Consider the following 23511-nt stretch of genomic DNA (forward strand, 5'->3'; position numbering starts at 1 on the left):
GGTGGTCCCCTGGCCATGGCTCGTAAGCAAGACATGCTCGTGAAGTCTTCTGGTGCCTCTTCAGGCTACAGAAAATGAAACTCTATGAGAGACTAGTGGGGAGAGAAGGTGGTGCCATGATGTGCCCCAATACTCCCTTCTTCGGTTGTCACCTGGCCATGAGGAGGTAGGAACTGTTGCTCCATGGTTCCTGTGCCTCTGACTCAGAAGAGGACTGAGATGTCATGAAGGTTTAGAAACAGGTTGTTTCTGTTTTGTTCTAAAATGAGGGCATCAAAACATTCTTTTAGACATGAAAGGTTTTTGACCTCAGATGAAGGCTGTCCATTGTGTTTCTTGAGCATGTGTTATCTTGTGATCTCCAGGGAGGGCAAAAGACAGGCAGAGGATGCCAGCCCTTGCAGTTGACTGAGACAGGCTCGCTCTTTTGAAGTGTCCTACTCTGGTTTTGGCTCCGTGAGCCAAAACAACTGGGGCAAAATCATCATCATAGAGCCTGCTCTGTTCATGCCTAGAGGTGGAAATCTCCATTGAGCAGAGGAGTTCAGAGAAATGCCAGAGATTTCTTTATCAGCTAAAAACCTCTCTCATACTTGCTGGTTGTTTTGTGCAAAGGCTGGTGGTGCAGCTGTAAAAGCCGATGAGGGACAGGCAGAATAGTGGTTTTATCCCTTTGAAGGAGAACTTGATCGCTCCACAGTCATTCCTGTTTCCCAGGTAGTATTTGAACCTTTGCACTGTGCTTCTGCCGCTTAGTTGGTATCCAAAGAGGCTGAGCCTGGCATGGTCGGAGATGACGAGGGAATCCTCTGTGCCCATCCAAACTAATGGGTTGAAAAAACACCGCAAAAAGATAAAACAACTGGTTCGGATGATGATGATAAACACTGTCAGGTAAACTAAAGTGGATCAAGGAAAACTAAGAGGTGAATGGAGCAAATTCCGGGAGAGGACATCATGTAGGGGAATAAATGAATACCCGGATATTCTCTGAAGCGTCTATTTATTGTGAATCAACTCCTTGCCTTGTGGCTTGTGGTAAACAGGAGAAGCAGGTGGGGGTGGGTCTTCGTCCTCCATCAGCTGTGCTGCTGTCCCACATCTAGCAGCGAAGAGCCCATGGCAGGCTGAAAGAGAGGACCCAGTCCTGCTGACCACGCTATGGGAGAGTTCCTAGCAATCAAGACACTGGGAGAAGCAGGAAGGACTGGTGCATGTCTACCTTTGCAGCAGTGCTTGCTGCATGGGGAAGGCAGCCCATGGCTTCTGTGCCTCCTTTTTCAGGTGTCTCCATGGGAGGTGGAGCTTCCTTGTATGAGCTTGTTTGGGGGGGGAAGGAGAGGTGAAAGCCTCTAGTTCCTGTGCTTTTGGTTGGGCTGGATCTTACCAGTTTTTTGGTTGAATTGGAATTAATAATCAAAAAATACCAGGAGTGTTTACTGCACTGTCTTGCCCAAGTAAAGAAAACCAGCTAAGCCTAAAACATGTCCTGCTGTCCTTCAGCTGCGCTCCTGCTGATGGACCACCTCTCCAGGTGGTCACCCTGCTTTGATTTATCCCTCCTGGCCCCTCTTCCTGCCCACGGTGACTGTGCATGGAGCCGTGTGATGGAGTGCGGCAGAGCAGTGATGTAAATGAATTAAAACCTTGCAAAACTGATACCCTGTGAGGCTGGCGGGAGCAGCCCAGCAGGGTCATGAGCCACTGGGGCTGGTTGGGGTGGGAGCTGTATAAACTGCCTCTGGGAAAAACTGCTATGAAACCCAGTTTTCTGCCCTGCTGCCAGTCTTGGGCGCTGCTTCTGATTCATGTCATGATAGGGCATGTATCTGTGCTGTAGCCAGCCCTGTTTGTGATTTAAATGGATGTGGTGAGGGGTGGCTGAGGCATGGACAGGCATCCTGTCCCCTGCCCTTGCTGCAGAGCCTTGTCTCTGCCAAAGGGTGGGACAGGCAGCTGTGGCCTTAACGCTGTAAACCACTGCAGGGATGCAAGGCAGAGCCCTGTGCCTGCAAACACAAAAAGACAGAAAGGAAAAAAAAATGCAAAAAAAAATCCCCTGAGAAAACAAAACCAGTTGCATTCTGCATTATTTTTTTTTTTCTAAACATAATTCAAAGTGTGATGTATTGCTGAGATGCACATTCCCCAGCCGTGGCAAGCTGGGCAGAGGTTGAGACACATCTTCCCTGGGGAGCGGGAGGGTTGCGTGAGCCTGAGTCAGCAGCAAAGGTCACTTGGCTGAAAGGCTGTGCTTGCAGGAGGAGAAGATTTCGTAATGATAACTGATGCAATGTTTGTGTTCGGCACTGACGGCGTGGCAGGCTCCATGTGTGCACATCAGAGGGAGAAACACCAGTTTGGACCAACATGAGTGGCAGGGCAGCGACAACCAACCTCACCTGCCCACTCCACCTCCCAAATGACTCCTCTCTCTCTCTCCCTTGCTGCTTCCTTTGCTTTCTCCCTGCTTTTTGTGTCTCTTCAGTCCTGGCATTTAATCTCATTGTCGCGTTGTTTGTCTTACGGCCTTGGCTCATCTTTCAGTTCCCCTTTGGGGTCATTATCACATATGATTAGTCTTGAAGGCTAATGAAGGGGATCAGACATAACTCTAGGGTATGTCTGAGCCATTTAGCATTTCTGAGCTCAAAGATCTGCAGAGGAAGTTTATTTTTAAACTTCCTGAGAAGATAAATTTGAATGTTGGATTGTTTAGGGTACAAGTAATAGAACTGAAATCCCTCCAGGGGGGAGCAGTGCCCTCTGGGATTTGAAACATCCCAGGGATAATTATCCAGTGCTGAGTAAGTCTCGTTAGTCTTGAAATAGCTTTTAGTGGATGATCACATTTTTCTTCACATTGGCTCGTGTGAAAGCTTGAAACCATATATTAACATTTAGCCTTCATTGTAAGAGCACCGTCAACATGTTCTTAATGTTGGTGTTATCCAGTCCCATTCTGGGAAAGCCAGTCACGGAATGATTACAGAAAATAACACCAGGAAATAAAAAAGGGCTGCTTTTTTTGTTTGTTTTTTGGTTTTTTGGGTTTTTTTTGTTTGTTTGTTTTTGAGGCTACTCTTTAAGGTCCCATTCTTTCACTGTGTTAAGAGTAAGGAGGGAGCTGCAAGGTCTTGCGTGTTGGAGCAGGGTGAGGTTAGAGCATCCTCAGGACAGCTCCAGTTGCCGCCGTTTGGTAGCACTTTGCAGGGGACCATAGCTCCAGCCCAGAGATGCAGCAGCAGGGCAAGTGCTGTGCTGTGTCACTAGCCGGGGTGAAGTGACACGTCTGCGTAGTGACTCAGCCATGTCCCTACTAACCATCTGCTGATGTGATGCAGATCATTAGTCATTAATTGGTGTGGTTATCTTTTTTTAGGCTGCTGGAAAGGGCAAAGATCATCTAGATGTGAAGCAGCTGAGTCAGTCTTCCACTTCTTTTGCCTTCAGGTCCCCCAGACCGTTTGGAGAGACATTTCCACGTGCCCTGCCGGGAAGACCCAGACCATCACAGTTTTATCTTGTACTCTGGCTGTGTGACCATAAGCCTATCACAGCTATATGGTGGGATTGGGGTCAGTAGCTGGGGCCTTCTGGCAATGAACCCTCCCAAGAAAGGACCTTTGGAGGCAGCGGGAGAGGGCACTCTGCCTTTGGGCTGCATGTGAGAGGCTTGTTTCACCCATGCTGCATTTGCTGCCTTTGTCAGCTCTGTAGAAACTCTTTAAGCAATCTGGGTCTTTACTGGGTATAGCAATTTCATAGTACTCCTTCCCCCCGCACACCCCATCTTCTATGCTTCCCGTCTTTGGCTCAATCTCCCCATCCAGTGCCTAATCTATAGGTACTGGTGGGTTAGGTACCAATGCTTAGGTGTCGCCTTACCTGGTATCTCAACTGATGGCTTGTAAATCTGTCTCTTTACTGATGTCTTTTATGTCATTACCCCAGACCAGACTTGAGGACACGTTTCTGATGCCACATATAATACCTGGATCCTCCCTGATGCAGCTGGGTTTGGACACTGCCCTTCTGCTCCCTTGTCTAGGTTTTTCTGTCTGCCTGAAATCTCCACCTGAGTCTCTTCTGGTTGTTGTTTTTCTCGAAGGTTACAGACCCCTTCTCTGGTAATGGTGTCAGTGGTACCCTTGGAGATGGGGGGTGTGGATATTCATCCCTCGTGCCTTGCTGAGCCACAGCAAACTCTACGTTTATCTGTTCAGTCCTCCCCACACTTGAAGCCCTATAGACCTTCCCCCATGTAGGCAATCCTGCTCATCTCCTGCAAGGTTGCTGAAACTTCAGTCTCTGCATCCTGCTAAGGAGGTTGGACTTGGTGAGGGATGTGTGCTGGGGACCCCCCAGGCTCCTCTGTGTTCACTTCCATTTGAGCTTTACACCAAGCAAGTTGTCTTCACAAAAATTAAGAAAATTATCGTAGTAGTAGTAATATTCCTAATAGTATCTATTATTTCTTCTTTTTTAGAAATGTCTCTTAGTGTACTTCAGCTGAACTCTTACACTACTCACCACTATCATTTTAGCAAATAAGCTTTTTCTGTCTTCTAAGCAAATGCTGCTGCTTTTATCATTATTTTAATTTCCCCATCTGTTCTGCCCTCATGTGCACCTCAGCCCTGCTCTGTGGGTACCCAGTGCCCTCCTGGAGGACCTCATGGGAAGCTTCTGGTGTTGCCCTAACAGAAATAAATTGCATGATCCCCTCAGACAATGTGGCAAAGTCCATGCTGTCCTTTGGAACTCACATAGTTAAAAGTGAAACAAATGCTTTGGGAAATCTAGAAAACAGTGGCTTGGGCTTGTGGAGCATTGCTTGGAAAGCTGAACAGTGGCATCTCTAATTTGTGGGCAGCCAGGTGAGACAGCAGGGAAGCCAAAACGTGGCCAAGGTTTCACAGCAGCTGATGCTGGACTACGTGGATGCCCCAACTTGGAGTGGGAAGGACTCTTCTCTGTTATCTGAGGAGCCTTACACATGCCAGGAGACCTTTGTTCTGAGTATTTGGAGGAGTAAAGTTCAGCAGGAATAAAAAGGCATTTCCCCACTGCCTTGGTTCATGTCGTGTTGCACTCTCTGTCTCTCTTGCAGCTGCGTAAATGAGTATGGAAGATTATGATTTCCTCTTCAAAATTGTTTTAATCGGCAACGCCGGTGTGGGGAAGACCTGCTTAGTCCGTCGCTTCACTCAGGTAAGGTTGGCTGCTTCTTGGATGTGGGATGTCGAGGTAGCACTGGGATGGGAGCCTGTGGCTTTGTGCAGAGGGCGCTGCTGGCATCGTGGCTCCAGAATATTTTGTTGTCCACCCTGTTCGTGCATGCATCACCTATAGCAACATACTGGCACAAGCAGCACATTGTACCTAGTGCTGTACTTGGCCCAGTTGGGGATCTTGCGCTGGAGAAAGTTCATCCCTCTCCGAAGATGGAAGGTCCCCTCTGAAATCCGCTGGGTCAACGCCGATTTAGGGGTGCTCTGGGTCGGTTACAAGGACCAGCATGTCTCCTAGTGTGTTCCTGTGTGCCTTCTCCCCCCCATCCCTCGCTGCACAAAGCTCTCCCTGTTACTTGCCATTAGTAGATAAGTAAATAACCTGGGTCCTGGGCTGTCAGTCCAGTGTCTTCTGTTAAACACCAGACCTTTTTTCTGTGGCAGAATAACAGGGAAAGGGCCAAGCTTCTGGGATCCATCCAGGGCAAGAGGTTTTGCATGATGCACTGTAAAACATAAGATGTGGGTTTCTTGTTGCGCTGTCCACTAGGAATTGTCAGCAATTTCCACCCCCCCTCACTGTCAATTGTAGTTTTAAAGCTGTGGTGATGTTACACTCTTTTAACTGCATGTGACAGCCAGTGGCAATAACACTAGTCAACCCCAAAGGGTTAACCACAAAAATCTGTGGTCACTTCTGCTGCTTGTGCTTTGGCAGTGCAGCTGCTGTAAGGGATGGATGTGCCCCAAAATCAACATGACTTTGTAGACCTAGACACTAGAAATAAAAAAGCTCTGGTTACTATTTTTTTGTTTTCTTTGCTGTTGCTCCTTTCTGATGCTGCTGTAGTCAAATACTGCCAGCATCGTGCTGGCCCTTGCCATTGCTGTGGCACCAGTAGTGGCTGGCTCCATGTTTTGCTCCCAAAAAGCTGATCAGGGTTGTGGCCCCGGTGCTGGGAGCTGCCAGAAATGCCTTTCCATGCTGTGGCGTGTGGTGGAGGGGAAAGGAAACGCATGAGCAAAAGCGTCTTATCCCACATGGGTGTTCACACCTCTTTCAAGATGCTGGGAAGTATGATGGAGGGTCCTCATTTACCCTTGCCTTGCCTCTTCCAACTGCACAGAAGAAGGGCTTTTCCCCTCTATTTTTGCCTGCCTGGATCCTTTGCTTCTCCCGTTTTCCTGCCTCTGAGGTCAATGACTTGCTACGCTACTAGGGACACGTAGGCAGGGAAAACACTATGGGGTTGAATTATGGTAACCTTTGTGCTGGGGAAATGTCACATTTTCCTCTCTAAATGTGATGGAAATAAGTTCCTGGGGAAGGGGACAAGGGAGGAATAACTGAGGATGGAAAAGGGGTGAGGATTGGCTCCCAGAGCGAGTTTTGTCTTGCTACAGAAAGGTGCTTAACGAGACTCTTGGTTTTTTTCAGGGGCTTTTCCCACCAGGTCAAGGAGCCACGATTGGCGTTGATTTCATGATCAAAACTGTGGAGATAAATGGTGAAAAAGTAAAGGTAGGAGCCTGTTGTTTTAAGCATAAACTGGGGTGGCAGTACCATAGCTGAGGTTTCCTGCTGTAGCCCTCCTGCCGCTGGAAGGCATGCGGGGAGGTGCAGGGCTTTCTGGTATCGCTCAGGCAATGCTGGGTCTGACAGGCTTTGTGCCCCTTTCCACAATTACCATCAGGGTCCTAACAGTAGAACCTACTCTAAAGGAGAAAATGGAAAGGGAAGATCTTGCAAAACTCCGTCCTTGCCTAGGAGACACTAAGGTTGTGCCTGGCTGGGGTTGAGGAAGCGCAAAGAAGTGCTTCAGTGCAGCCTCTGCTCATGGCATTTCTGGTAAGCAGAAATCTGTTGCATTCCCACTGGGATGTGCTTGATGAAGATCACCTCCTGTGAGCTCCCAAGACAGCTGTTGGGGAGAGCAGGCTTCTGGACTTTTGCAGCTCTATACAACAAAGGCTTGTCTTCCACTTCTGCTGAGCTACGAATTCGGAAGAAGCGGAGATAGTCACAATATTGGTGCTTCAGTCAACAGGTTGAATTGAGAAGGGTAATGTCCTCTATTTCAACTCTTTCATCCTCCAAAAATCGGGTGGTGGGAACCAAACTGCTTCTGGGAAACCATCCTTGTTCCTGTGCTAACTCCCGAACCAAGCCTGAGCATCACTTGGCAGAGATCTACTTTGCCTGGGCCAAAACACAGGGGGGACCAATCTCATGGTTTAATGGGATCCATGGTTGGGTTCCAGCGTCCAGAGATGTTGGTTGGTGCAGTTTTGTTCATTAGAGATTTCACTAGAGATACTGTAGTAGTGTCTAAGAGATGGGAGAAGAGTATGGTTATCTGAGCCTGTAATGTCAAGGTGCCCAGGGTCCCTGAGCTGCTCCTGGAATTACTCTGCCTGCATGAAATCCAGGGGTATAGAAGTGAAAACCAGCAGTTTTCCCCTTGCTGCCTTCATCAAATCTAGTAGTGAGCAGATAGGAGAGCAGCGGCAGTGTGGCAGTGGCTGCATGTGACATTGACACCCATTTTTAAGCTTGTGTAAGTGGTGGGATGGAAACAGTGGAGTGTTTTGGGTTTTTTTCATCTTTGGGTTTTTTTTTAACCTGTATTTCAGCACAGAGGGTTTTTAAGAAGAAAATCAGGTGGTGTATTCCTAAGTTCAGGACAGATTTGAGAAGTCACGATCATATCAGCAGGCTGAGGAGCTGTGCAAACCTATGGCCAGTGATGGTCCTTGACCAGAAGACCTTCCAGCCTGAGCAGGTGAAGGACAAGAGGGGTCAGTACACTCCACCTGGTAAAGACAGAGTTAATATTCAGCACATTGCTGTGCAAGTGGGACAGAGCTGCAGGCAGGAAAGCAGTGAGGATCACACGTAGCCCCTGTGGTGTTGGTGCTTAGCTCAGTGGTTGTGATGGTCATTAGCAGGTGTCTAGTGTAGCAGGGTTGCCCAGGACATGGATGCTGCTTGTCCAGGCTCCTCAGACAGCAGAGAGGCTTCTTTCAGCCAAAACCAGCTCCAGTGGAGCAGCTCAGAGGATCTAACCTGGTAAATAGATTAAGTACTGCACTGAAGGTGGAGTTCATTTTGTCCCTTGTATACCTGGCTTAAACCGGCTGGCCAGTCTCAAGATTGTCGTGATCAATGGAGGGAGAAAAACAATCTCGGGGAAAAACAAATTCCATCCATTTAAGACAGCTCTCTTTTCCAAGCATCTGGTTCCTTGTCCAAGTACAGCTGAAGCCTTAAGAACATAATTTATATTTGAGGTCTGGATTTTGGACAGGTGAGCTCACCTGAAGGATCTGTCTGTGTGTGACTTGTTGCTCCCATGGCATAATCCTGTCATAAGACTACCTTGGACTGAGGATGCAAACTCCTTAAGAGAATATTGGGAGCAGTTGTGCCAACATGGGCTATCTCAGGGACAAGGATGGTTCAGGGAAGCTTTACAATCTAAACGAAAACTCATCAGTGTGGTAAGCCCCTGCTGCCTTGCAAATGTCAAGTGTCCACCCAAGTGGCTCACGTAATCACTTTGGGGCTGGCTTGTGTTTCACAGCGCCTTAGCCAGCAGTAGCTGGTATACCAGCTACGTTTCACATAACAAATACTGAGTTGTTAATCAAAGTCCCTCTCCCTACCTCACCAGTGCAATAAAGTGGAGTTGCTGGAGCTCAGCCACAATGACCAGCTCGGGAGGAAGCTTGGTATGATATATTTGGGTATCTGAGTGAACCTTCTGGAGTCGGAAAGAGAAACTGAATTCTTTCAGGAAGTGATCTTGTAGCTGAAACTTTTTGAGTAAGCGGTCCTGGTGAGAATAAACACTTAACAAGCAGGAAAAGCAGGAATGAGTCGGAGCACAGAGCAATAAAAATAGTATCTCGGTCAAACAAGGTGCTTCTCTGACTGTTAGCCCATCTAACAGTGCCCAAGCCATGACTCTGCTTCTGTGTCTGGTAGCATCTCCTGCATGTCTGCTGGGATCCAGGATGAGAGAGGAGACCTGTTTACCGAAAAGGTTTTCAGACTTGAAAATAAATGATGGATTTCTGGGGAAAAATACTTTCTAGCTTTCAAGACTGCAGTTGGAAGTCAGTGAAGAGGGACTTGCTAGCATGAAAGCTCTGTGCAAGCCATATCAGATGCGAGTGGCTACTAAAGCTCACTGACAGGTGAGCCGAGACAGCACTGTGCAGCTGGGGGAGTTTTGATCTGCCTGGGCTTCTCTAATAAAACCAAAAAGATGTGTGACACCTATACTAAAGAGGCCACACAAATCTGAGCCAAGTAGATAGCAGTTATCATGCTGGTCAAAGCTAACCATTGTCAATGCTGCAGGGGGCTGTGCTATACGGACCTGTGATCTTATTGTACTTGGTGGAAATGTTCATATCCATAAAGCTAAATGTGTGTGCAGATGTTGGGAGAGTGGGAAGCATCAGCTGGCTCCAAGAAAATAAACTTCTAGGTTTTCTGCTGGCTAAATCAGGCACTGTCCTTTGGTTCCTCTGAAAAAATGATAGGTGTAAACCAGCTGTTGTGAAATGTTTTGTTTGGCAGAAATAATCGCTGGGGTGAAGTGTGAGATGTGCATTTTGTGTGCAGCAAGTTCATCAGTGGCTGTAAGGTCCAGGGCTCTTCCCTGCCTTCTGCACCCAGCTCCCAGGTGAAGTCATGACTGCAGCCTGTAAGAAACCCTCTCCCCCAGGGCAATCCCTTTTGCTTTCAATGTCTGTAATATTAAAGTGGTGGAAGAACATACACCAAGTTTTTATCTGCTTGGAGATCTTCTCAATAAATGCAAAACACATATAAGCTGGAGTTAACCAGTAGACCAATCAGTAAATGTTCTTCCTGGGAAAACAGCTGAGCAATGACAAAATTATCTGTATTTTTCCATCTGCCAGAGTTTGGAGGATGTTTTTTTTTTAATGGAGACTCGTTCATTATCTGAATTTCATGTACAAGTAATTTCACTTATGGGTTTGTGTGTCACTTAACTGCGGGTGCCACGTTCAGCTGTTTAAGTACAACTGTGCCAAGAGATTAAGCACAAAGGTGCCCAGGAGCTGTAAGCCAGCCACAGATTACTTTCTCTGAAAAAAATGTACTTTTTCAAAATCATACTCCACATCTGAAAGCTGCTACTGGAAGCTCTTATTTCAAACTAACACATTTATGATGAGTAGCTGGCATAGTTCGACTTTGGAACTGGGCAAGAATGAAGTTTTCTCTGTCATGGGTTGTTGAATATATGGAAAAAATCTCAAATACTTTACCTTTTTCTTCCCAAAGTACACAGGATTCTGGCTGGAAATCAACATCTCACATATTTAATTGCAGGGAGGGGTGCTTTGAAAAAATAAAAGCAGAAGCACAGAAGTACTCTTTTATGTTGAAATGTTTTAATTTTGGATGTTTGTTTCTTTTGACTGCCTTTTTGAGGAACTGAGGTTTTGATGACCCACCAAAAACTATCAGATGGTCAAATTATAAAACCAGTATGAGTTTAGTTTGTATTGGGAAATGTATGTTGTCTTCCTGGACCAAGGGGGTTTGGCAAATGCTCGTGACCTCTTTGATGGTAATAAGGCGCTGGCCCAGGCTGCCCAGAGCAGCTGTGGGTGCCCCATCCCTGGCAGGGCTCAAGGCCAGGCTGGACGGGGCTGGGAGCAGCCTGGGCTGGTGGAAGGTCCCTGCCCATGGCAGGGGGGTGGGGACTGGATGATCTTTAAGGGTTCTTCCAACCCAAACCAGTTTGTGATATAGTTAAGGACATGTCAACTAGCTCTACGTGTTGGAAAGCCAGGCAGTGAGCAACTGGGTGAGATGGGTGAAGCTGTAGAGAGCAAATGTGTTAGAGTCCTTGGATCAGCCTTAAGCTGAGCTCCTTTTTCGATCCTGTGGTTCCCACCCATCAGTGCATCATCTCAGGATAATTATAACTAGCTTTGGGAGCTAGAGGAGAGGCTTTCCTGTTTCTTCTGAGATGGATGCTGCTGTTGGTTTGACTTCAGGGTCAGGAGAAATTACTTTCTTCCTCCAGTGCCGGCATTGTAACCCCAGGCCAGCAGCATCCACAGCAGAGGGAGATGCCAGAAGTCGCGTGAAAGCCTGCAGACCTGCAGCTTCCAGGGGCTGTTGGCTGCAGTGCCAGCTGACTTTGTGCCTTGTGCTTCAATCTACAAGTGCAGGAAAGGAAACAAAAAATGCTGGGGAAGGGGAGCCAAAGGGAAGAAGAGCTAAATGCTTTCCCAGCATTGGTTTTACCCTGAAGGGTTGGAGGTTTTTTTTTTTAGGTCAAAAAAAGTGCTGCTATGAAATAAAATTTTTTTTTCCTTTTATCACCCTTCCTTATTGTGCCAAAAGCTGCAGATCTGGGACACAGCAGGACAAGAACGATTCCGATCCATCACACAGAGTTACTATCGCAGTGCTAACGCGTTAATCTTGACCTACGACATCACCTGCGAGGAATCATTCCGGTGCCTCCCTGAGTGGCTGCGAGAAATTGAGCAGTATGCCAGCAATAAGGTCATAACCGTGCTAGTGGGTAAGTGATGACTGTCCCTGGTGGGGGGTAGTGTGATGAGGGGGTGAGCTGTGCCTGTGGAGGGGTTGGTGGCAGATGGAGATGATAGGAGGAGGGAGGAAAACGTGGCATCTGTGTGAACTGGTGGCGTGGGATGCTCGAACTGGTGCGGCAGATCTTGTTGCCCACCAGTTGTAGCAGCAGGTGGGCACGGGGTACAGCTGATGCCTTAAATGTAGTGCTTGGAGCATTCCTTCTGTAAATAACCCCATGATGCTGATAGTGATGTTCAGGACAGATATGGTCCCATCTCAAGTCGGTGGCTATTGCATGCAGAGGTGGATGTTTCCCACCACTCGGTCCCATATGGGACCAAAGTGTTGATGGTGCAGCTACTAGCTGAGCTAAGGATACAGCAGTTTCCCTTGTGACTCCCGGCTTGGATCTCTACCAATATATGAGGATCTGCTCAAGCTGGTGATCCCTGCAGGTTGCTGTACCTTTAACTGTGGGACAACCAGAGCCTCATCTTGAGCAGCTCAGGACCTGGGAACCACATCAGGATGTGATGGTTGTATGGATCATAGCATTCATAGTGGGGGCAGAGCTGGGAGACTGGAGACGTTTGAATGGCTTTTAGGGAAACTAAAAATAAATAACTGAATGCTGTGTTAATCTGTAGAACTTCAATTCAAGCTAAAGCAGACCTCAGTCTGCTACAAGCAAGGTGAAGGTTATTTTGCCTGCCCGTGCTTTTCCATGCTCTGCTTTCAGCATCTGACACTTAGGACTTGGCTTTTAAAGGCCTAAGAATATATAAAGAACTATGGAAAAATAACTTGGGGAAAGCCCAAAAGTTTTATGCTGCAGTGTTGATTTCACCTTTAATAGTTTGCTGTTCAAAAGAAAAAAAAAATCTAAATGATTGTAAAATATGTTTAAGATTTAAGAAATCTCTTGACTTTTATGTGCCTCAGTGGTATTGCAAACGAGCTGTGGGATTTACAGAGCTTCTAAACAAGAAACTCATTATATACTCCACGAGAAGGGTATGGCCTGTGTACAAATGGTGCAGAAATAATTAATAAATGACTAAGAAATGTACACATGAATTTTTTAGGGAACATTAAGGTAATTATCAGCATCTACAGCACAAAACATAAACGATAACGGTTATAACACACGTTGAAGATGGTGATGGCCATAAACCACTTGTGTCGAGTGATAATCTAGTTAGAAAGGTAACGTCAGTGTATGCGGCGTGTCCAAGCAACTGCTTTATCAGGAAAGAAGGGAGATCACGGATGAGAGGAGGGCAGTGAGGCATGGCTTGCCAGTGGAAGCACAGTCTCTCCCTCCCACTAGTTCTCACTAAATTGCTCGTAGAAGTGAGGCCAGGAGATGTTTGCTCCTGAATCTGCTGAGTCCGTGGACTCAGCCCCCTGTTATTGCAGATCCTAGGCTTTCATCTTCATGGTAAGAACAGTTTATGGCAAAAACATTGTTTGAAGCAAAGTGGCCAGTAATAGGGTATAATCATATCAGATGCTTGCCTGAGGCTTTGATCAACGCTCTGCCAAACTGAGCTCTCCAAAGGAAGGGGCTGGTCTCTCGCCCCACCTCGCTCTGCGGGTGCCCTCCAAGCCCGTCCCTCTTCCAGCCACAACAGTCAAATCCTGCATGGGAATATTGAAATAGGAAAGCTGCCTTCCCTGCCAGGCTTCTTTTAAAGCTTGTAATGACATGAGAAATACCACGTTTAGTGTCTCATATGCTGTAATTGACATTTTAAGCGCTCCTCAGAGCAAGAACAGGAGAATTTTCAATGGATATTAAAATGGAAATCCTTTAATGTCAACTGATAGCAGCAGACATGCACTGGTGCTAAATTAAAGCTGGATGACTTGGATGTTCACAGGGCATATTCCATTAAATGAGCTGATATTAAACGAACATGGCTGCATGTATCAGGGAATCCATTATTTGGAGGGGAGAGCAAGCACTAAGAGTTTCACATCAAAGCCACTGTCCATACATCCATACAACACCAAACTTTTCTTTATCCCCTTATCAACTTCTGTTTGTCTTGTTTTGGAAGTCAAATTAATGCCTCTTCTAAAATATTTTATCAATGCAGGTAATAAGATTGATTTAGCTGATAAGAGAGAAGTCTCCCAGCAAAGAGCTGCAGAATTTTCCGAAGCACAGGACATGTACTATCTGGAAACCTCGGCAAAAGAGTCAGATAATGTGGAAAAACTCTTCCTGGACTTGGCCTGCCGGTTGATCAGTGAGGCACGACAGAACACCCTTGTGAACAATGTCTCATCCCCCTTACCAGGAGAGGGGAAAAGTATCAGCTATTTGACTTGCTGTAATTTTAATTAAAGAGCTGGCACGTGATTTCCCTTCCACCATGGGCCAAGAGGATTCTTTTTTTTTTTTTTTTTTTTTTTTTTCCTTCTTCTGTCTTCTGGGATATACCTACATGAAGGGAATTGCTGCCACTTTGCCCCATCTGACTTACCCTGAGGTTGCAGACCTGAAAGCATGGGAGGCTGACAGCTCCAGCTGCATGGCAACATAGCAGAAAGTAACATGGTTTAAATTTCATTTTTCTTGCAGTCTCTGGAATGCATTAGGAAAAGAAGAGTAGCACAAGTGCTTCATGTAATGCAGAACCTGAGCTATTACATTTCTTTCTATGGGAGACTAGAGCCATCTCTCTCGAAGATAATTGAAGAAATCAGAATCTGTCTTACAAAACAATGTTCTTGGTCCTTTTTAAAATAAAAAATAAGAAACCCCCCAACAATAAACACTGACCCTGGACTACACTGGCAATCCTCTGGGCTGCCAGCAAGTGAGCTCTTAGGACATGTACATAGCGGCTTCATGGAGGACTCTGGTGTTTGAAATAGTGTTATGTCTCTCATCTACAGGCACTTTCATGAACCTGGAATTGAAAAAAGTTACATATATCAACATTTTCAAGATTTAAGAAGACATGGATCCAGCTCAGTTGCTCCCTTTGGTGCTAGCAGTTCAGCAAATATTCCATAGACCAAACGTAGTCTTACTACATTACTGTCCTTTGAATGTGTAACTTAAACTGGTTAGGAAAAAACACTAATAAGCACTGTTCATAAAAATAAATAAATCTTGTTACCTCTTTTTCTAGGCCTGAGTGTAGTGGGAAAGAAAGGACTGTGCTGCTTTGATATCTAACACAGGATGAAAAGACTTTCCAGAAATTAAAAAAAAAAAAAAAAAAAAAAGGAAATTAACCATTTCTCTTCTAATTGGTAATGCCCTAACGTGAAAAATTAGCTGTGGGAAAGGTTTTTGGTGGAGTTGGAAAAAGCGCACCTGATGTGACCAAAATCTCGTGCGTGAATGGATTGTGCATAAGGAATTCAAAGAGGGGCACAGTTTGAAGTGGCAGTCTGCAGTATGTCTGGCTTAAAAAATGAAGTTCGTAGATACAGTTCTCATTGAAAGGCAGGCATACAATTTGCAGAGGGGCTTTTTATGCTAATTGGAAATAGTGACGGGTTGCAAGGTGGTATCGTTCTGTGTCTGACCCATCTAGCACTCACCTTGTGGAACTGCTCTCCAAGATGCTCTTGAAGGTATCTTCCTGGCATCCAGTCTCTTTGCTAGAGTAGCTTTCAGTAGGTTCAGGGCTGTAGAGTCATCTAATTTACTTGATGCTTTGTACTCTTAATCCCAGACTCCAGTGTATGTGTTCAGGCAATTTCTTTTGTGACAAAGGCCTCTGAAGTGGAAGCACTATGGAGTTTGCAATGTTATCCCACCTGTAGTGCCATATGCAAATAATGCATTGCAAATTAACACATTGGTGTTAAAGGGAAATTGGAAGATAGGGAATATGCACATGAGAAATGATATTTAGAAGTTTGAGTTCCGTTTAGCTAATCCAGATAAATCTCTCCTGGCAATTACATGGCTGTGAAATGCTGTAATTTAATCAACTTAAAATTATTTGGCTTTGACTGAAGATTATAACAGAGTCTTTGTATTGACATAAAAAGCTGCCAGTAAGTACTTCTTGAAAAGAATAACAATTAAAAAAAAAAAAGCGCAAGCATTTTAAAATGCATTTTCATATTTTCCTGGAAAGACTTCTTTGGGCTGTATCATGTTGTGCCTTTGATCTGTAATGGGGAGACAACTCTGCGTTAAAGAGAGGAGGGGATCAGTCTGTCATGGCCATTTTTAATATTTTCTTGCTATTTTTTAGGTCACTTTCTTCTTTTATGACTAGTGGTAAAAAGGAAGATGTGGAAGGTGTGGTAGGAGGCTTGTTTGTCATTTAGGCAACATTGAGCAAAGAAGTTCTCTTAGATGACATGTACCCCAACATCTCACACTTATCTGCTGTGCTGGCCTGGTCCTTTTCAGTCTCTGCTCCTGGTGTCATCCAGGGATTTAGAAATGTGTGGGACTCGGTGGCTTCTGCTGTGCCGGACTGTGGGGTACAGCCTGTGCTGAAGGGCAGCGTCTTGCTTGAGCGTTCCTCGGCTTCCTTGAGCATTCCTTGTCTTTCTTGAGCATTCCCCAGATTGCCAAATGCAGCCTCACTTGAGCTTGTGAAGACCACCCAACTCTGGGACTGCTGGTTCTGCACAGCTTTTAGATCGTTGTTTAGAGCAAAGCTCAGCGTGTTACGTATAAGGTGACACTCAAGTTAAATCAATGCTATGTATATTTAATCTGTAAAAGCTCTTACTCTCCAGATGCTGGACTTGTCAGTATGTAATTGATAATGAATAGGGCAGGGCTGTTTGAGCAAATTAGTCAAGGAGGAGAGAGACTAAAACACCGGTGGGTTCCTCAGCCTGATTTCCAAAAGCATCAAAGCTGAGCAGGCACTTTTCATTCCTGCTGAGTACAACTATAAAGTCATTTTAAAGTGCTCCTTGCATCACTTCTGGAGATTGAGCTCTAATGCATTGCCACGACTGAACAAGCTGAACCGGTCGAATAGCCGAAACTACCAAGTTTTTATTTTCTTGGGTATTCATTTTGAGGTTTCTAGAAGGCTAAGTTTCTTTTCCCAGTGTTTTCCTAACATGTAGGTGACTATTTTGGAGACTAGCTGCCTACCTTGAAGTATTGCTTCTTTTTATTGCTGGCAGATCTTCTCCCTGTAAGGACTCCACCTCGAGGCAGTGGGGTGGCGTGCTGCAGCTGGGCTGGTGGTCAAGTAAAGTGTCTGACTTCTCCAGGGACAAATCTGAAGTGATTCCTCTCAAGGTTGATTCTTGTGGACTTAAAGTTGAAAGGAACAACGGTGGTAGGTGCAACGTTTTTTATGGTCATAAGCCAAAGCTGTAGTTTTGAAACTAGCCTCTTTTTCTGCAGTTAACACACACACTACCTGTTAAAGAAGTAATATTTTGCTGTTGTAATTCATTACAGGATTTATTTTTGTACAACTTTGAATATCTCTCTAGTGCATGCAACCCACCTTTCCTTGTAGCACTGAGGGCTTACTTTCTCTTCTACAGTCTGGTCCACTGCTGAAGGCTTCCCATCTAGAAGAGGGGCTTTATCAGCTGCTGATAACAACTCAATGCTGTGGAATAGGTTTCAAAGTCCTGAAAAATAAAAGGAGATAAAATACAAATCTCCATTACCTGACAATCAGCACTCCAACTATGGCCAGCACCTTGCTAGATGAGTGGATTTTGAGAGAACTGTCAGTAAAAGCCTTGTGATTCTTGCTGGCTCAAGTGTCCAAAAGCCATGCAGAATTGACTATAATGGGGCCAAACTTGACTGGACATGTTCTCTACTATCAAGAGAGCAAAGCATTGCTTTTAGTGCGATTGCTAGATTTGGGTGTGTTTTCAGGGTGATATATTCACAGCCATGGACTAGCTCCAAGCAGAAGGCAATATTGCATGGTCGACAGATGTTGGCTTTATATAACAAACCCGTTTGCAGAGGTAAGTAAAAGCATCTCCTGCAAACTGAGTGATCTACACTCTGTTTTCTGGTTCAGCCACTGACTCATGCTGATTTTGGGTAAACCACCAAATGTTCTGTACTTCAGATGTGAAGTACTTGCTGGTATTTTGCATTGGGTATTTACACTGCGGGTTTGCTGGGACAAGCCGTGACTTTGTTCTGTTCCTATTTGTGTTCCCCGTGAGAGACCGAGTGCTAGGGGGGGAAGAGCAGCCCTTCAGGTCAAAGAGTTACGATGGGGAAAATGAAATCGGGGACACTGTGTGCCTCTTCCTACCTCTAATACTGAAGTCCTGATTTGATCTACCGGTAAGTTGTTTGAGTGTGCAGTCAGATACCCGTTTGTGCTGGAATGCTAACTGGCTTTGCCATCATTGCTTAATGAAAACCGCACGTGACAAGTTGTCAGGCAAGATCCTTTGTTCTCTGCCGTAGAACACATGGAAACAGCCCTTAAAATCTGTCAGCCTGATGGTGCTGTTTGTCTTTGGAAATAGCTATATTGGTAACAGTTGGCTCCCGCTAGTCTAGGTTTAGCGGTTTAATGGCTATTGAATTCCTTCAGCATCGGTAATAGCAGCAGGCTGAGGCTGACACAGGAGACAGTGATTTGAAGAGAGAGAAAGTTGAAAGCAGTGATGCAGAAGCATGGTGGGTGCGCGCACATGGGACGTCAGGCTTCCCCAAGCTTTTGCTGACAAGGGATGCAATTAGCTATAGTCAAACCCACTGGGGTTTGCCTCATTCGTTGTCCCAAAGGACTGCTGTTTGTTCAGCTGCTTTTCCACTTGTCTTCTCCATGCAGTATGAAGACCTGTCTATAAATTAGGCTGAGATGTTGAGCTGGCATGATTTCTGTAGTCAGAGGCTGAATTCAGCTGGAAAATAGGTGAAATTCTCCAGCTATTAAAACAGACTGAGCAAACATGCAGGACACGCGTGTTTGGGGACCTGTGGTGCCATTGGGGTCGGAGATGGCTGGAGACAGCGTCACAGAAACTCTCTCCTGGTTGTGGGGCAGACAGAGTGCTAACAGCCCTTCGTGCCACGGGAGAGATGGCTGTGCTGGGGGAGAGATGGCTGTGTGGGGCAGAAAGTGCAAAAGAAAGAGATGGTTTTACTCAGGATTTTCTCAGTCCCATCGTCTTTAAAAACTGCATCTATGATTTTGGTTTTGTTTGCTCTGGACTTTAAGGGATGCTTTGAATTTGTTTCATCTGAAATCGTTCTGTATTCTTTTGCTTTCAATATCAAAGCACCTGATTTCCTCATACAGGGTGCTTCCACCAACAGACCTTTTTGAGTTAATTCTGCTAGTGTCTTCTAGAAATACCTTTTTCTTTGTGAATTCCTAGTGAGCAAACATGGAAGCTCTCTGAAACGTTGATGTATGTAAGGGCTCACCAGAAAACCCGCTGGAGCTGAAGGAAATACTCTAATCAATCCTGGTAGTGAAAAACCTGTGAAAGGTGTTATATCAAAATGTGTTTTTCCTCTGTTCACAAACTTAATTTGCTTCTCTGAACAAATTTGGCTCTGGACACCATCCTTTATCTTTGCATTGAGTCTGTCCTCTTGTTGTTGTGGGTAATAATTGTTGCAGTTACTGTTCACAAGGAGCAGAGGATCATCATTTTGAAGGACAGTCTTGTCTTGTGATGATGAGTGGTGGGGGAACACTTACCTGATTTCCTACAAGCGACTAGCGCATCCTAAGCAAAGCAGCCGCAACTGGAGCTTACCATGTCTTTGAAATGGGATCATCCACCCGAGCTGTAGTTAAATGTACCGTAAAGGTTACAGCTCTCACATCGGCCTCAGTTCAGGATTTATCTTGGCTAGAGCAATAGACAACAGGGTAATCACCCTGACCGTGATGTCAGGCTCCCAAAGTAGCCCACGGCGTTGCTCTGACTTACCTCGCTAATCACCACCTCGCTGAACTGGCCCAAAGTTTCCTTTTGCGGGATTGTACGATCTCCAGCCAAGACAGATTGCCAGCTGTCATCACCCCTGGATTCCATCACACCCTTTCCCCTCATGCGAATGAGCTGTAACTTAAACCAGAAGTAAAAACTATGCCATGTGAGTTGAGGGTGTTGGTTTTTTCCCCAAGTGGGAGCCACAGATCCAGCAAAACACCCCTCACCTCTAATGCTTACCCCTCCAAATACAGTCAGCAGGGTAACTGGGGAAAGCCAACTCGGGTATAGCAGAAACTGAGATGGAGTGTGATTTAGGCTGAAAATACTGTCAGTGAAAGATTAGACTGGTTTTAAGACTATAGCCGGTGTTAACAGCTGAGCTTGCCTGTCTGGATAAGCAGGAGCTGGCTGTGCTGTGCTTGGAGATGGTCTCTGTTTTCACATTAATAACTACCTGTTGGCACATCCTGGATATGATCACATTTGCTTTGCTGTACCAGTTATCCTTTTCCAGCAAGCTCACGAGATAATTCTAGCTCTGGTTAGTGCTCCAGTTAAACTCGAGAGGCAGATGCCACCTTTACGTGTGCACCTTTGCTTTTTCTGCTGCTGCTTCTCTTCGGCCTCTTCCCAAGGCCGTGCGCGCTGGTGAGTGCCCTGTGGTGATGTTCCTGCTGAGCATCTCCTGGCGTCCAGCCCTGGTTCACAGGCACCTGACACAGCCAAAACCTGTGTCAGTCGTGGCTTTGGCTTTGCGTGGCTCCCTGGGGGAGAGGCAGTGCTAAAAGCAGGCTTTTGCATTCATGGGCCGTGATCCAGGGCTCCAGTGTGTCTGGTGTCACGTGAATGCAAACCTCGGAGCTTTTCAAAGCCCGATTCCTCTGGTACTTTTCATCCATGAATCTGCTTCTTCTGAGTGCTGCTCATGCCTCAGGCACTGTGGAGGTCTCAGACTGGAAACTATCCCGGTTGTGCAATCCCAGTGGTTCTGGCTCCTGCTTTAGCTGGGAGGAAGAGCATCCGTGGCTCATCTCCCCTGCCACGTCGAGTTTCTTGCTATGAACATAAACCTAACTAATTCCATGAGCCTGTTCTCAGCCAGGGCATCCTATAAGGAATGCTTCCCTTCATTCAGATGTTAAGAAATGGTGGGGATTTGGTGCAAGTGAGTAAATCCCCAGTGAGCAGGTGGATGCTGCTCTCCATCCCGGGAGACTTGTGGCTGTGTGGAGGAGAGTCATTCCGAGCTCTCACCTGGGGGGTGGTGGGAGTATCTCTGAGGGTCTGGGTCACATCACTGGCACAAGCTTTAGCAAATGTAATGGCTACAGTGTCCCCAGCAGCCAAGCCTTTGTGGAGAGGGAAGAGGAGCTGGTTTTGACATTTTAATGGAGTAAGAATAAAATGTTTGGTCTCTCGCGGGGAGAGCTGCTGCCGTTTCAGGTGCTGCCATTGCCTCAGCTGCTCTTGCAGGCTGGAAGGAAGCCTTGCTGCTGGCCCCCACGTACAGGGGAAAACCTGGCTCCTTAAGCCAGTGTTTTGGGTGGGACAAGGCCATCTCAGGAAAGTATGGAGGAAGCCCAGCGCTTGTTGCTATGCCGATTTGGAGTGACAAGTATATCTGGATATTAGAGAAGTGGTTTAAAATGCGCCATGGTTTTTAGTATAATAAGATATACTGCCGAGATGTCACATCCATTTTACTCTCCACAGCTGTTTACAAAAGAAAAAAAAAAAAAACAACAAACACCCAACCCTGAGATTGGAGCAGCTGCAGTCACTCAGCTGTCAATATGGGACAAGGCTTTTTCTGCTCCTCTTTTATTTCCACTTCACTCTGTTCTGCTGCACATATTTGGCTGTTCTGTGAATTTGCAGATCATGAGATTATTTTTTTCCCCCCAAACTGCCTTTGATCTATACAGAAAGACTCACCCAGCTCTCATTTGAATTCATTAATACTTTGAGTAAGCATTTTAATTTTATGTTTACTGGCTTGTTTCCCTTTGTAATACTATCTAACTGACAAGCTCATCGTGCTCCGCATTACCTTTAGGTTTTTGAGTCTAAAACACTTCCTCTTTCCTGAAAGCTCTGATCATTTTCAGAGATGTTACAAAGGCATCTTCATTTCCTCAGGAGAAAACCTGAATTACTCTCAGCCTTGATTACTAGCAAATCAATATTGAAGCACGTAAATTTTTTTTACAGCATGAACAAAGTAGGTTTTATGCCATCAACTGTAGTTCGAATTGTAGTTTTAAAACCTGCTTAAACACTAAAAGCAGCATTTTGTTTGCAACTTCTGTGCCGGGGAAGTCGCAGCATTGAAGGAATTTCCTGGGTTGGAGTTTATCTCGCAAAGGTCTGCTGTTTTTTCCCCAACAATTGTGAATTTAGCACAATGTACAGAGTATTAGCAAGACCCCTGATTCCTAAACATGTGGCTAGAAGGATGAAGAGAGGATGTGTTTCTTGTTGATCAAGCACAACCATTTCAGTGGAGAAAATGCACTACAGCTGGTCAGACCATTGATCTTGAGTTGCTGGGGTAATGCTGTCTTTGGGAAGAGTATAGGTGTTAGCAAATTGTCAAACTGTGAATCATTGACTGTCAGAAGCATTTGGCTTGTCTGTTTTTTAAGTTCTTGTGGTCGTGTGCTACAATGGGATTGAGAAAGGAATGTACTTTGGGTAACCAGGATGATGAATGTATGATGCTTCATGTTTGTTTGTAACGTCCTTTTTATACTTAGAAATTGCTTACATATGTATCTGTATGTAAATAAATGTTTAATCCTTTCCACTTGGTCTGTGAAGTGGTTGATTTGTTTGGTTTTTGTTTGAATGGCAGAGCAAAGTTGCCTTAAAAATATGTACAAGGCAGATTCACTTGATGTGATTTAATATCAGACTAACAAATGAATGACTGCTAAAGGGTTTCTGCTTGGGTTGAGCAGGCCGAGGCTCTCATGGCATTGGGACCTCACAAGAAGAGCAAAAATAGAGCTGCTGTCCACCGGAGCAATACCCCTTTGCACCAGAAGAGAAGGAAAATGTTATTGGGAACGAGACATCATAGCAAAATTGGAAATGCCAAAGAAATGCTGGCATCAGTCACTGGAGGGTGGTCTTTGATGGAGGTACCATCTTCACACACCATCATTGCAAACCTGTAGCTGGTTAAACTTTTGTCCTAGCAAGATGCTGGGTTTGTGTTGGACGAAGATGGTGGTTGGATGCTTCTGTTGTCTTTTATTCTTTGTCTTGGTGCCTTTTTTCTTTTTTTTTTCTTGTTTGTTTTGTTGTCGTTATTTGTTTAATGCTAGTTCTTCAGCCTTCACCACTTGCTCTTTTCATGCTCATAGAATGCTGCTGGAGTTCCCCAATGACCTGCTTTTTTCTGGGCCTGGAATCTTTTGGACAAGATCTCCTGTTTTAAGCCTTTAGTCTTTTGGTCAGTATATGCAGTTTGTGCTCTGAGTCGTTCTGGGGATCAGGTTTCTTCCCTGTGCTCTGCTCCACATCAAAGATGACTTCTGCTAACACTTACACTGTGAAAGGAGCTGTGAAGCTTGAAGATGCCATGTGTCTCATATTGCTTCCTCTACTGACCTTGAAGCTCCTTCCGTGGTAAGTCTGACATGAGGGCTGGACCATCTGCTCTGTGTTCCCCAGGAAGCTGGCAATTTGAGCCAGTAATAAAACAGAGAGGTGTTTGGAGAGGGAAAAGGCCCTGCATGCTTCTGGGTAGGAACTGGGCAAAGGGAGGGGGAGAAAACATCCTTAAAGCTC

General features: G+C 45.6%; 1 protein-coding gene across 1 annotated transcript in view; it reads left to right on the forward strand.

The window, feature by feature from the left end:
* Positions 1-22522, forward strand: part of RAB30 (RAB30, member RAS oncogene family) — a 53181-nt gene extending 30659 nt beyond the window's left edge. The window contains exons 2-5 of the mRNA XM_056328570.1: positions 5114-5214; positions 6673-6756; positions 11632-11815; positions 13932-22522. Of these exons, the coding sequence (XP_056184545.1) occupies positions 5122-5214; positions 6673-6756; positions 11632-11815; positions 13932-14182 (612 nt within the window). The 5' untranslated portion in view covers positions 5114-5121 and the 3' untranslated portion in view covers positions 14183-22522. The remainder of the gene's footprint in view (positions 1-5113; positions 5215-6672; positions 6757-11631; positions 11816-13931) is intronic.
* The last annotated feature ends 989 nt before the right edge of the window (positions 22523-23511 follow it).

The sequence above is a fragment of the Falco biarmicus genome, chromosome 2 (assembly GCF_023638135.1).
Source record: "Falco biarmicus isolate bFalBia1 chromosome 2, bFalBia1.pri, whole genome shotgun sequence".
Taxonomy (NCBI): domain Eukaryota; kingdom Metazoa; phylum Chordata; class Aves; order Falconiformes; family Falconidae; genus Falco; species Falco biarmicus.